This window comes from Photinus pyralis, unplaced genomic scaffold, assembly GCF_008802855.1.
Source record: "Photinus pyralis isolate 1611_PpyrPB1 unplaced genomic scaffold, Ppyr1.3 Ppyr1.4_LG9, whole genome shotgun sequence".
Taxonomy (NCBI): domain Eukaryota; kingdom Metazoa; phylum Arthropoda; class Insecta; order Coleoptera; family Lampyridae; genus Photinus; species Photinus pyralis.
In genome coordinates, this window is record NW_022170878.1 from 3,162,710 (window position 1) to 3,177,606 (window position 14,897).

The 14,897-nt window shown below is 37.4% G+C and overlaps 1 protein-coding gene across 3 annotated transcripts in view; it reads right to left on the reverse strand.

Moving 5' to 3' along the window:
* Positions 1–214: 214 nt before the first annotated feature.
* Positions 215–14,897, reverse strand: part of LOC116180386 (homeobox protein OTX2-A-like) — a 123,517-nt gene continuing 108,834 nt past the window's right edge. For 2 of the 3 annotated variants that reach the window (XM_031500354.1, XM_031500352.1), the window contains exons 3-4: positions 9,192–9,364; positions 215–1,282 (exon numbers count right to left, since the gene is read on the reverse strand). In XM_031500354.1, coding sequence (XP_031356214.1) covers positions 647–1,282; positions 9,192–9,364 — 809 coding nt within the window. In that variant the 3' untranslated portion in view covers positions 215–646. The remainder of the gene's footprint in view (positions 1,283–9,191; positions 9,365–14,897) is intronic. The other variant, XM_031500353.1, reaches the window with a different exon arrangement.

A 14,897-nucleotide genomic window follows, 5' to 3' on the forward strand; every position in this document is an offset into this window, starting at 1 on the left:
AGTCACGTGCCAAATTCATTAGCCGGTCACGTGTCCAAATTCAATGTTTAGCATTTAGTAGTCGAGCGAATTGGCCGCCGAGATAAATCCATTGTAGTACTACAGGAAATGCAACTTACCGTTAATCTAACCTCAAGAATCTCGAGTGTTTATCCAAGCACTCCAGTCGTAATGAAAACCAGGATCAATGTAGACTTATTTTATTAATCGCTTTTTACATTTCGTACAGTCAGAATGCGTTCGTAAAAAAACTTAAGCACAAACACTATAGGATTAACTATAAGAAATCACAGAAAAATGAGGATTGCCAATTTAGTCGTTTCCTGAGTGAGGGCTATCGCACGAAGGCGTCGAGCTGCCGCGATCATCCCCCAAATTTGGGGAATTATTGCGGCAGCTCTCCGTCCTTGGTACCAACAATACCGAAAGGGAGAATGTATGGAATGATCACTATCTAACTGCTATATTTACAAGAACTTTTAGGCGCCCTCATCGGGCAAAATCACATACAGTAAAATATGTACAATCATTTAATGCTAATCGGAAAAATTCGTTTATGATATGCACTTAAAAGCTACGGATTGTCTTTTTGTAAAACTGTCTAATTTTGTACTTCACCCACACTGTTCGACGGGAAAATGCATAACTAAAGTATTTGGTTCATGTAGTCTAGGTTGTTGCAGTCGGGATGTCGGGGGTTGAAGTTCTGGTGGTGGGTGCCCGTCATGCCCATCGTCATGCCGTTGCCGTAGCCGCTCATTTGGTGGTAACCGCCGCTGACGTGGTTGCCCATCTGCATTTGGTTCTGGCTGCTTTGCTGGTTGAAGTACTCCATTTGGCTGTAGTAGGCCGCGTTGTAGTTTTGGCCGTAGTAGTGGTGCGGTGAGGAGTTGTGGCCGTTCGTGTGCCAGTTGAAGGAGTTATAGGAGTCGTGCTGGTAGGACAAGGGCGGGTTACTGGACGGGGTGATCGGAGGTGAAGGTGTCGTTATTACGCTGCTGGTGTTGCTTCCTAGTGGCGTTAAATTGCCGTTGTTGCTACGGTACGGGTGCGGAATCTGAGGTGGCTCCTTTTTGATGTGAACTATTGGCGGGGAGACTGACGTGGACGGTGGAGGAATGTTCGTCGTCGACGCGTTTCCGGCCGTCGGCGTCGAAATCGGCGACACCTTGCTCGGCTTAGCCTTCGACGGCGTCACCGGGCTTCTCGACGACGACGACTTGTTTTGCTGCTGCTGCTGCAGTTGCTGTCTACATTTCGCTCTTCGATTTTTAAACCACACCTGCAACAATAAAAAAAAACAAAAACGTCAGCGCGCCCCTAGCAGAAATTACGATCGGAAATCTAATCTCAAATTTGTAACGTGCACAATATAGAAAATGTTATTGATTGAAGTGTACTGCGGTGCCGATTACAATGGCATAATACGAGGGGCGGCGTGTTTGCTTTCCTCGGGTAATGATTCAATTTGAAGGCTGGTTAGTCTTTTCATGTGACGCAGCTGCTGTTTGTATATTCCTGCATTGGAAATGCTACTGTTTCGGCTGTTAATAGCTTGTGTACAGAAGGAGTTATATAAACTGTTCGATTTTAACCTAGAGAATTCATTACTCATTACAATCGACAGCCGTGGCGAAAATGTGGCATTAAATCACGCCGTTTCCCACACGGTAAATTTAACCGTAAATTTTACGTTATTTAGGAAAATCGCTGTTACCTTTTTTCTTGGGACTTTCGTGAAGTTTGTGCCTTATTTGTGCCGTCAGTCAACTTTACACTTGACTCGACAGTTGAAAGCACAAATTTGCCGTGTTTTAGTGCTCTAAGAGTATTAACGACTATTAGATCACACTCAAATATAAATTTCGAAAAAATGGATTGTACCGGATGACCCAATAAGACTGTTCCTCGGCCATATCTCGAGAACCGTTCGTCATATGACTTAGGGGTAAACAAAATTATTGGGTAAATCGGTCATGAAGAATCGCTGGAAAATATGTTCAAGTTCTAAAAATGACCAACAGAGGGCGTAACTGCTATCTTAAACTTTAAATTGCATTTCCTTTAAATTTCGCATAATAAACTAAACATTCTTTTTTCACATTTTTAAAGAGAACCACTTTATCTATCATTTTCGTAAAAACAAAAGATCAGTTATTTCAAAAACAAAGATGGTGTAGGGCATTCAATTGTTTTTGCAATAGCCTGCTATAACTTCTTAACCGTTTGATCGATTTTAACAAATTTAGTACGGTTGAAAAGAGCATTCTTTGGACAATGAGAATCAATCAAAATATAGTTAATTTAGTTGTATCCTTCTCCGCCAGGGGGCTCGTGTTGACACTATGATCCAAAATCCTAAAAAAATAAAAAAATCAAATGGAATGAAATGGAATGAAATGACTTTTTCTTTATGAAAAAGTAACCAAATAAGATCCAAAGAGGTCAGTGAAAACCGTTTTTCATAATCACGTTCCTAACCTCAAATATTAGGAAAATGAGATTAATTAATTAAAATCCTTAACTTGTATCTTAAATTTACTTTTTACGTATTTCCGGTATTTGTCGATGGCGCGAAAGAAAAGCACCCTACACTTTTAGGTAGGCCTTGGAAAATTAAACAAATGAAACACGATGCATTATAAAATAATAACAGCCGTAATTTGTAAATTATTCTGCTGTGTTTACATTCAGAAAGTGCAGTTTCTTAAATTTGTAATCTTTTCTAAAATGCCGATTTAACCAAGAAGCATTTAATATGCTGGCGATATATTTTGAGTATTTTCAAAATGCGACCATCGCTGCCCGCATCTTCTATTTGCGTTATCCGAATCGACCACGAACCATCGCCGCCAGCATATTAAATGCTTCGTGGTTAGAAATCGGCACTTTAGAAAAGATTACAAACTCAAAAAAATGCACTTTCTGAATGTAAACACAGCAGAATAATTTACAAATTACGGCTGTTATTATTTTATAATGCATCGTGTTTCATTTGTTTAATTTTCAAGGCCTACCTAAAAGTGTAGGGTCGAGTGTAGGGTCCTTTTCCATCTTTCGCCCCATCGACAAATACCGGAAATACTTCAAATAAGATACAATTTAAGCATTTTTGTAAATTAATTAATTAATCTCATTCTCCCAATATTTGAGGTTAGGAACGAGATTTTGAAAAACGGTTTTCACTGGCGTCTTTGGATGTTATTTGGCTACTTTTTCATAAAGAAAAAGTCATATCATTCCTGATTTTTTTTATTTTTCTAGGATTTGGGTCGTACTGTCAAAGCTAGCCCCCTGGCGAAGAAGGATTCAACTAAATTAACTATATTTTGGTTGATTCTCATTGCCCTAAGAATGCTCTTTTCAACCATACCAAAATCGGTCAAACGGTTAAGAAGTTAAAGCAGGCTATTGCAAAAACAATTGAACGCCCCACACCATCTTTGTTTTTGTAATAACTGATCTTTTGTTTTTACGAAAATGATAGATAAAGTGATTCTCTTTAAAAATGTGAAAAAAGAATGTTTAGTTTATTATGCGAAATTTAAAGGAAATGCAATTTTAAAATTTAAAATGGCAGTTACGCCCTCTGGTGGTCATTTTTAGACCTTGAAAATATTTTACAGCGATTCTTCATAACCGACTTACGGTTCCCGAGATATGACCGAGGAACAGTCTTATTGGGTCACCCGGTACCTACGAAGCACGAAATCTTCGTTGAGGCATGATTGGGTAAATAAATTAAAATCAGGTTAAAGATCTAACAAATATCGCCCCTTATCTCTTCAATTTTAAAGAAGGTTCAAGAATTCGAGAGAAAGCGAGTAACGAGTAGTGATGCAACGGAAGCGGAAGCACAAACGGAAGTTTTTTACACTGTGCGATAAAACGCCGACGAACTAATGAAATGGCTGAGAGTAAACAAAGGCAAACAAGTCGCGACACGTCTGGCGGCAGACAAGCCCCGCCTTGCCGTTCGGTCAATCACAGCGCACCTTGCAACATTTGAAAAATTCCGTTATAAATTAGCGGAATCGGAGGCGGAACTTCCACACGTGCGGAAGCGGAAGCAGAGGTCTATTGCATCATTAGTACAGATGCCGTCAATTCTGGGGAAATAATGTCATGATTCAAGAAACCTTATGTTTTCAAAAATAAGCTCAAAATCCCATAGACCCAATGTGATCTGGAAGAAGGTTCATGAATTCCACGGAAACTGAATGATTACTTTGAACGATTCAAATCGAAATCCCTTTTCCGAGTCGACATTTTTGTGATAACTTTCGATTTTAAAGGCCTTAACTATTTTTAAAACTGGAGATGTACTTTCCACTGTCGATAAGCGCCATTTTTGAAGCGAGAATATAGCTCTTTCTTTTTCATAGGGCGAACTATTGACTATAACTTTTTCATTTTCAGAGATTATACTTATCAAAATCTACTGAAAACGTTTTTTTTCTTTCGATTCGCGACTTTTTTGACTTGATATTAGAAGCAAGGTTTTTTTGCTTTTTTTAAAGCCCGCTTTTGCCCACAACGTTTCATTTCCAAATTTGTCGATTCCTAATACTTTGGATTCCAACAGGCCAAAATCTACTCGAAAATGTCTCTTCTTTTTCGATTCGAAACTTTTGTTGTTTGATTTTAGAACCGAGTTTTTTTTGTTTTTTTTTAAGCCCAATTTTTGCCCACAACTTTTTATTTAAAAATTCATTATTTCAGACTCTGAATTCCAATGGGCGAAAATTACTCGAAAATGTCTTTTCTCTTTCGATTCTCCATTTGTTTGGCTTTATTTCAGAAGCAAAGCACAGAGTTTTTTCTTTTTTTAAACTCGATTTTTTGCTCAAAACTTTTTATTTCTAAATTTATCGTTTTTGACTGTTTTGGATTCTACTGATCAATATCTACGTGAAAATGCCAATTTCCCTTTCGATTCGCAACTTTTTTGACTTGATTTTATAACCAAGTATTTTTGCTTTTTTTCGATTCCGACTTTTTGGATTCCGACAGGCCAAAATCTACTCGAAAATGTCTTTTGTTTTTTGATTCACATCTTTTTGGTTTGATTTCAGAAGCGTTTGATTGCTTTTTATAAAGGCCAAAATCTATTCGAAAATGTCTTTTCTCTTTTTTGTTTTTTTTTTGCTTTTTTGACTGTTTTGGATTCTACTGATCAAGATCTACTTGAAAATGTCTTTTCCCTTTCAATTCGTAACTTTTTTGGGTTGATTTTAGGACCAAGTTTTTTGCTTCTTTAAGCTCGATTTTTTCCCACACCTTTTTATTTTGAAATTCGTCGATCGAGACTACTTTGGATTTCAATAGGTCAAAATCTACTCGAAAATGTTTCCTTTTTCGATTCGCGACTTTTTTGGCTTGATTTTAGAAGCAAGTTTTTTTGCTTTTTTTAGAGTTCAATTTCTGCCCACAACTTTTTATACCAATTTTGTCGATAGCGACTACTCGAAATTCTACTGATCAACCTGTACGAGAAAATGTCATTTCCCTTTCGATTCGCAACTTCTTGGCTTGATTTTAGAACTAGGAATTTCTTTTGCTTTTTTTAAAGCTCAATTATTGCCCACAATTTTCTGTGTCACATCAGGAGGGTACTCATAAAGGGCTCTTGCAACATATGGCTAAAGTATATCTATTAGTGAAGTCAAAATGAATACTTATTTATATTTTATTATCCCTCTCTTGTTCCAGCCCTCAACAGGCTTACGCCCAAATACAGAGTGTCCCTGCAGAAGGCGTAAAGTTTAATGGAGTGTCGGAGGGGCGTACTCACAAAGAGAAAATGGAACGTCTGGACAAAACATATCTATTGGTTGACTTAGCACCCAAGTGCAAATATTATATCGAGAACGGAGTGTCGGAAGAGGATTTTCACAAGGGAAAATGAAACGTCTGAACGAAATGTATCTACTGGATAGGTCATAAGTTTAAGTGCGAATATCTAGAGAACGGAGTGTCGGAAAAGGCTACTTAGAAATGGAAAATGGAACGTCTAGAATATATCGAAAACGGAATGTCAAAAGAGAGTACTCATACAGAGCGATTAGAATGTTTGGTTGTAACATATCTATTGGTCAACAATCAACATGAATATCTCGAGAACGCAGCTGTCGGAGAAGGGTACTCACGAAGGAAAGGTAGAGGTGCAACCTAAATTCTTGATTTAGATAACCATAGACTGAAATATGGGACTCGGATAGTGAGAAAAACTCTTTAGATTTTAGACAAATGGTGAATTTTGGGCCTCAGAAACAAAGAATGTTTCTAAGACGTTTTTTAAGAAAGCTTTTCAGGATTTTCAAGAAACATATGCCTAAGAAAACTTATGAGGAAGATTTTTAAGATACCTATAGGTATTTATATGGGATTTACAAAAAGTAATGGAAAAATGATGGGAGGGGGCTAATGAAACAAAAGAGCAAACATATAAATGGAACAGGTGATGATGGAGACAATGGGGGGATTAAGGAAGGAAATAAAGAGAAGGGAAATGATGGAAACGATAGCAGAACTAGAAGACGAAAATGGGAGAATGGAAAGAGAGAAAATAAGGAACATTAAAAGGAGTAGATAAATATGGCAAAAGAAAAGGGAGAAAGCGCGTAGGAATGGATATCAGAAAATCAAAAAGTAGAGAACAATCGGAGTGGGGGGAAATGTGAGGAGTAAGGGGAGGTGTACATAGATGACCAGTTGACGTACGTAGAAAGAAGGGTACAAAGATAGATTAGACAGGTGGCGGAGGGAAAAAGAGAAAAGAGCAAGAAGAAAAGAGAAACAGAAAGGCTATGAAGAACAATTCAGGGAAATAAAAACAGAGAACGACTTTTGGGAGATGATAAACAGAGGAAAAGGGAAAAAACAGAACAGGTGAGAAAGAAATGCAAATAGAAGACTGGGAGGAGCGCCTTATTAAGACACTACAAGAACAACAGGAAAAAGAGGAGGTAGAAATATAGATGTTTCAAAAGAAGAGATTAACCAGCAATTAAAGATTCAAGAAGGAAAAAACGACACGGAGGGATGAAATAAGAAATGAGGACTATATCTTCGCCACAGATAGTATATTTTTAATGTATAACTGTATATATCGCGTGTCCCAGGATGAACCATAAGCAAGCAGAAGCACAAGGTATTCTTTCGCGAAGAATCCACAAGGTCTTTGATATGCATTTGAAGCTAGTGTTCAACGTGCTAGCCTGATGCTAGGAAAAGATTGGAGGATTCTTCGCAAAAAAAAACAATGCTGTTTCCCTAAGGTGCATTCTAACTGAGATACATTGTACGAGTATATTGTTCTGTAAACAACGTCATGCTGACGTTTTGTTTGGGCTCGGCACCTATAATAATAGTGGATCACCCTGTATGTAGAATATCAATCTTTTGTGTAAATTTGGTTGCTGGTTTTAAATTAAACAGTTCAGTTCGTTCATTTTATTTAAATTTGATCAACGTTACTTTGTACATGATTCATTAAATGTTTTTTTCACACTCATGTGTAAATTGATCACCTTGTAATTTGTTTATTTAATTGTAAAAAGTGAAATTACGTATTAAAAGATAGGAACGTCTGGTCGTATTTGGCAGCTTTATCTGGGCATTGCGATATAAACATTTGTTATTTCGTCGCGTAAGGTGAAATTTAATCAGTTTCAAGATAAGCGCGTTATTTATTTAGAAACTGGCGTCAATCACATTTGTTTTTGATGGGTTGTTTGTTTACTAAAGGAGACTTTTAAGGTGGAAGAGCGGAGATCCTTAAAATACGAGAACAACGGTTTCACCAAGTATTCGCTGAAGTAAGATCTTTCTTTCCACCATTCAAGAAACCACAATTTCAATCATCAAATTTAACAAAGCCAATTTGTGTTATCAAGAATAAGTCTATTAAAAAAAGAAGTGAAGTTGTCAGCGAATGTGTGTTTAGTTCTTTGTGCGCCAGAATATCGCAGTTAACGACTGTAAGTAATTAAGATTTTCTTTAGTTAACTGTTTATCGATCGCTTGCATGCGTGGTATCTGTGCCATGAACAATTTTGTGTTTAATCGTGTATTCAAAATTGGTTTTAAACAATTCCTTGGAGTTTTTGAATGTGATAATGGCTGCTGAGATTCTTAAAAAAGCGACATAGGTATGCATGTACAGCAACAGATGGTGCAAATAGAGAGCTCGCGGGGAAATAGAAGATACAAGGGGAGGAAGAAAAAATATAAAGAACGAGGTTTAGATACGGAAACTAGGAGATATGGAAGGAGAAGTGCAGAAAAGAAGGAGAAAAGAAATGCAGAATTTTTGTAGAGAAGGAGGAATATAAAGAAGTGAAGATGAGAGGTACGGATAAGGCTGATTTTAAAAGATTCGGATAGGCCTGCCTTTTAGACCTTTTTAGTGGCATATATTCATATGGAACTAATAGACAAATTTAACTGAATCATGCAAGACACATATTTCGACATAAACGACCCCATACTGGAAACGGCACATCTTGAATACAAAAGTACATCACAGATACCAGTATATAAATATATACACAGTGCATTGTTATTCAGAAACTCCATTTTTAATCAATTTTAAGGGTTGCTTAAATAAAAATAAATATAGATAAAAATTCTATAGTCGGCGAAAATCCCCGCGTCATTCCCGTAGGATATCGTTCATAATTATCATAATAATTCCTCGAAGGCATCAACCCCTCTAAAATTATTCAAACTATAAATTCATTATTATACGTCAAACGGAAATAATAAAAATCATATGTTATCAGTGAGTGACAGGACGGCATATAGTATATATTCCCACTTTTCTCTCCCGATATATCGAATAAAGGCACCCCTCTGCGAGAGTGAACGCAATCGTTCACCGCAGAGAAATAACTGTATGTATTTTATTCGGTACAATAATACATACAATGGCTACATGTATGCATCTAGGGGGTAGTTTTCCATTAGTTCCAGGATTATGTAGGGTTGTTCCGTGAAAACACCCCGCCTCTTGCCTTTATAAATCCCGCTCTTGCACTCGCAGAACCAGGACCATAAAAGAAGCATTATAGAGTAACATTTTTTTGTTGTAAAAAGGGGGGCGAAATGTGATGGAAATTGATAGGGAAACATTTCGTCTTCTCTTAAATTAATCGCTGATGGGATTTTAATGCGGACTCGAAACCTACCTGCACTCTCGATTCCGGAAGATTAATCTTAAGGGCGACCTCCTCGCGCATAAAAATGTCGGGATATCTCGTCTTCGCGAAGAGCGACTCCAAGACGTCGAGCTGCGCCCTCGTGAACGTCGTCCTCTCCCTTCGCTGCTTTCTCGGGTTGACACCTGCCAAATAGGAAAAACCTGTGCATAATAAACTTGTCAATATATACGTTCGAAATGCGAGCCCGGCAGTATATGTATGTGTGCGGAAAACGGCCGCGCGAACTGTTTGTTTTCGCCGCGCCGTGGGAAGCGCGGCAGCTGCCCAATGAACGCGCGCGCTTTGGGGTGTCAAATTGAATTACCGATATTTTATTGGGGAGCGTATTTTAACCGTGAATTAAATCACGTGACGCGCTCGCTAATTTAGTCGCGAAGGAAAATATTATCTTTGGCGCGTAGCCGCAGTTTTTGGGCCCGACGCAACTCTACTCCCCCCGGTTTATTTTCAATTACTCAACGCATGTGTTAACAGAGATTAGCATTTTATCGGGAGCGTGTGCTTGTTTGCTCTTCTCGCCCGACGGTTAATGGACCAAAGGTCGGCGGATTAAGGCGCGCGCGAGAAAGTGCGGCGTCGGAGAGAGTCCACTTTGCGGTTTCCGGAGGAAAGGCGCTACGAATATATCTGCGCGCTAATAGATTTGTAAACATTATCGTTTTTCCCCCATACGACGACGTGCCCGAATAGGGGAATGTAATTCGATACTCAAAAGTTGCCTAAAGCGCGAGCGAACGTAAACTGTGTTCCTTAATTTCTCGCGAAGGCGAAACGTCGCAAAAATTCGTGAAAACGTACGGGGAAAGTGCTATGTCAGTAGTACCAAAGCTGAGCCGATTATAAGGGTGGCGGGTGGCGCGGTCGTCATAGCTACAGGGTAGTATAGTCAAAAATTCCCCTGTCTGATGTATAGTAGACTTCACTTTTGGATCGCTCCGAAATTTACTTTAAACTGAAGAGTTTTAGAATCTAACGCGGTAATTAATTTCTTTTTGGGCAACACACGACGGAAGAGTGCGGTATCGGTAACGCACGCTTGGGGGGGTAAATAAAATTGGGGTTGTTAAGTAAACAAACAAAATTAAAGAGGTGTAAAGTGCTGTCATGTGTCCCTTGTTTGTGTTTTAATTAAATTTCCTGTTGATTTTCTAAATCGACTTCATGCAGTTGACTAAAAATAATAAATGTTCTTCTGATGCACAGAAATGTTTGGGTCGAAACCAATATTGCACTGTCGGCGCACCGAGAGTCCTCCATTTATAATTACATAAGGCTAAATTCGGGTGAAGCCGTCAAAGTTATCTAGTTGTCATGACGAACAAGTTCAAAGGTTGCTCATCGTTCAAAGTTCAAAGGTTGGTTGTACCGGGTGACCCAATAAGACCGTTCCTCGGCTATATCTCGAGAACCGTTCGTAATATGACAGGGGTTAAAACATTATTGGGTGAATCGGTCATGAAGAATCGATGGAAAATATTTTCAAGTTCTAAAAATGACCAACAGAGGGCGTAACTGACATTTTACATTTTAAAATTGCATTTTCTTTAATTTTCGTGTAATAAACTAAAAAAAATGTTCACATTTTAAAAGAGAACCAGTTTATCTATCATTTTCGTAAAAACAAAAACTCAGTTATTTCAAAAACAAAGATGGCGTGGGGCGTTCAATTGTTTTTGCAATAACCTGCTTTAATTTCTTAACCGTTTGACCGATTTTAACAAATTTGGAATGGTTGCAAAGAGTATTCCTTGGGCAATGACAATCAACCAAAATATAGTTAATTAGGTTGAATCCTTCTCCGCCAGAGGGATAATTTTGACACTATTACCCAAAATCCTAAAAAAATCAAAAAAATTAAATGGGTTGATATGACTTTTTCTTTATGAAAAAGTAGCCAAATCACAGCCAAAGAGGCCAGTGAAAACCGTTTTTCAAAATCTCGTTCCTAAACTCAAATATTGGAAAAATGAGATTAATTAATTAATAAATAAAAATGCTTAAAATGTATCTTAAATTTACTTTTTACGTATTTGCGGTGTTTGTCGATGGCGCGAAAGAAAAGCACCCTACACTTTTCGGTAGGACTTGGAAAATTAAACAAATGAAACACGAAGCATTATAAAATAATAACAGCCGTAATTTGTAAATTATTCCGCTGTGTTTACATTCAGAAAGTGCAGTTTTTTGAATTTGTAATCTTTTCTAAAATGCCGATTTCTAACCAAGAAGCATTTAATCTGGCGATATATTTTGAGTATTTTCAAAATGCGACCATCGCTGCCCGCATCTTCTATTTGCGTTATCCGAATCGGCCACGAACCATCGCCGCTAGCATATTAAATGCTTCTTGGTTAGAAATCGGCATTTTAAAAAAGATTACAAATTCAAAAGCTGCACTTTTTGAATGTAAACACAGCAGAATAATGAACAAATTACGGCTGTTATTATTTTATAATGCATCGTGTTTCATTTGTTTAATTTTCCAAGGCCTACCTAAAAGTGTAGGGTGCTTTTTCAAACAAACTTTCGCACCAAATTGAAAGAAAATGCAATTTTAAAATTTAAGATGGCAGTTACGCCCTCTGGTGGTCATTTTTAGAAGTTGAAAATATTTTCCAGCGATTCTTCATAACCGATTTACCCAATAATTTTTTTTACCCCTAAGTGATACGACTAACGGTTCCCGAGATATGACCGACGAACTGTCCTATTGGGTCACCCGGTACATATAGAACCGCCAAAATTAAGAAAATATAATCGCCAAGAATAACAATAAAATGTGTATGCTACGGTAGTAAAACAATATTAAGCACATTGTTGGCAAAGTTGACATAATTATTAACATAGGTTAAGGAAGAAAATCTGTGATATAAATAGCATATAAACGTTTCCAATAAATATTATCAGTTAAGATCCATCGTACTATCGGCAACGTACCGGGTTTGAGATATGATAATTCCCGACTAAATTACCTGAGACGTTAGAGGTCCACAGGGATAGATTCCGGTATGAGAAGCCAATTACGAGGTCGCGTGGAAGCTGCTAACGAACCGGTACCGTTATCCAAACAACCAAGTAGCATCTTACAATTGGACTATTAAGAGTAGGGGGTACCATCCTGCATGTCGGCACAAAAAAAACACCTTAATAATTCCTCAAAAAGTCATTTAAGGGATGCCCATGCCGGGACCCTTCATGACGAGAAATCAAATCACATCGGCATTGGTGCGATTCGTAGATACTCGAGAGTAAAATATCTGCTCGGTCGGGAGGTCAGAAGCTGTATACGCTGTCTACGATTCAACCACAGTACGGAAGTCCAAAGGTTGGTCGTCGTTCAAAGTCCAAAGGTTGGTGTAAAGTTCAAAGGTTGTTCGTCGTTTAAAAGTGCCCATGTTTATCTAAAGGTTTTCAAGAATTTCAAGGCTTTGAGCTTCCTTCATTTGCTTTAAAAGCCTTTGAAAACTTTGAAGACCTTTAAAAACCTTTAGTACGGTGCCCATGACTATCTAAAGATTTTCAAGGCTTTGAGGTTCTTTCATTTGCTTTAAAAGCCTTTGAAAACTTTGAAGACCTTTAAAAACCTTTAGTACGGTTTAACATAATATAAGACGCCTTTAAGAGATTTTATGAATTCTCAAGTTCTTTAAAAGCCTTTGTGAGGCTTTTTTAAGGCGCGAAATGTCTCCAAAAATTGCCGAGGGCCACAGAGGTTCTCTTCTTTCTTTGTGAATAAGGTCTTAAATGTATTTTTTTTTTAATATTTTAAGACCCTTCGATACTATTTAAGGACCTTTGAGAGCCGAGCCTGTAAATGTATTTATTAAAATGCGTTAAATAGTATCCAAGAGACACTTAAATAGACCAATAGCTTTTAGTCTTTAAAAGGCTCAATTAGCTTTCAAGGCTTTTCAAGATTTTCGAAAAATGATTTTTTAGAAACTTTTAGGACCTTTTACATGCCCTTTTAAAGTCCGGAAGAAATCTGTAATATAATTTAAGATTGTTTAAGAAACTTGTCTTGAGCCTTTAAGAAATTTTATGAGCACTAGGTATTTAAAAGCCATTCCATTTTTTGGAGAACCGAGCCTTTAAAAGCTTTTTTCTATTTCGGTGTCACAATGATGATTTTGTACAATTGTTTTCGGCCGAAAACAGTTGTACAAAGACAGTGATTATAGTCGTTTTTTTTTGGTAACTCATCTCTTAAGTTGGCAGTTACTAGTTAGTACAAGTAGGTACTTCGTTGGGTACTTCCATGTTTAAACTTCAAAATGTCAGTCTTACTACGCTGCCAACCTAAAACTTAACGGCATAAAAAGTGTTCCCAACATAAAACATGTTAGTTCTAATGTTCCCTATAGTTTCTGATAATGATTTTTTTAATTAAATTAAAGCACCGAAATAGAAAAAATAGTATGAAAAACGCGTGTTACAATGCTTGATTGTAATACTCCTATCTTGCGGACACTCGTGGCTACGCTTCGCGTCGCCACTCGTGCCACAAGATAGTCGTATTACAATAGGTCGCATTGTAACACGTGTCTTTCAATATACTATTTTATTATACCTGAATCACAATCTCCGTTTTAAACACTCAAATGCGTGCGAAAAAAGGCCTTTAAAACACACGTGCTTTAAAGTTGCTAAGTAACGATACTTCAAGCATGACTTTTGAAACTGTCATCTGGGTGAAATAAAAAATCTTCCTAAGTCGCTTTCTGTAAATGCAGAATATTTCTTTGGCTTGTACCTATCCTTTGGTTGAAGCTTTTACAAACGCGCGTAATGCTTCCAAATTTGTTCCACTTTTTAGTCCCAGCAATAAGTGAAGTTTTGAATGAATGCACCAAAAGATAGAAGATTTAAATACCTTTGACATTTCCTTCATATATGCCAGCATTATCGATGCATTTAAGACTTTATTCGTAAGTAACTTCCTATTCATCCTTGGAAACAACTTTTCATATGCTTGATAATAGGCTTTACTGGATTGAGATTTTACACCTACCAACGTTTGTTTAGATTTTACAATAAGCGATTTAATGGACGGTGTATTATCTTTTTCAACGAAAATCGTTTTATTCACAAAGACGACGATTTTTATAAGCAAACGTCAAGTGACATTTCCATGGCAATCGTGAAATTACGAACACCCAGCCCACTTAATTAGACATGTATTCGAGTTTGTGAGTGAATTTCCTATTTTTAAATTATACTGCAGGTATAATAAAAAATACTATAAGATACACGTGTATAATTATTGGTCTTTAAAGCACTTGCAACGTTAAAGGCACTCCGCTTTGCGTCGTGCCCTTAAACTCGTTGCGCCTGCTTTAAAGACTTGATTATACACTTGTATCTTAATATACTATTGTAGGATGCATATTTTAAGCGCCTTTGTAACCATTTAACGGCCTGTAAGAGCCAAATTCATTAAAATAATTCCTTAAGGGTTTTAATCCCGTTTAAAGGTTGATAATGGCTCTTAAGGATCTCTCAAGAGTATGTCAGAGTCTTTAGGAAATTCTTGCTTTTTTTGCATCTTGAAGAGCGTTTAAAACCCATTAGGTGCTTTTAGCCTTGATAACAGTTCATATGAGCTTCCAAGGTTCGCCAAAGGTATATGAACTTTCTCAAAGCTTTTAAAGATTTACGAACCTTAAAAAAGTC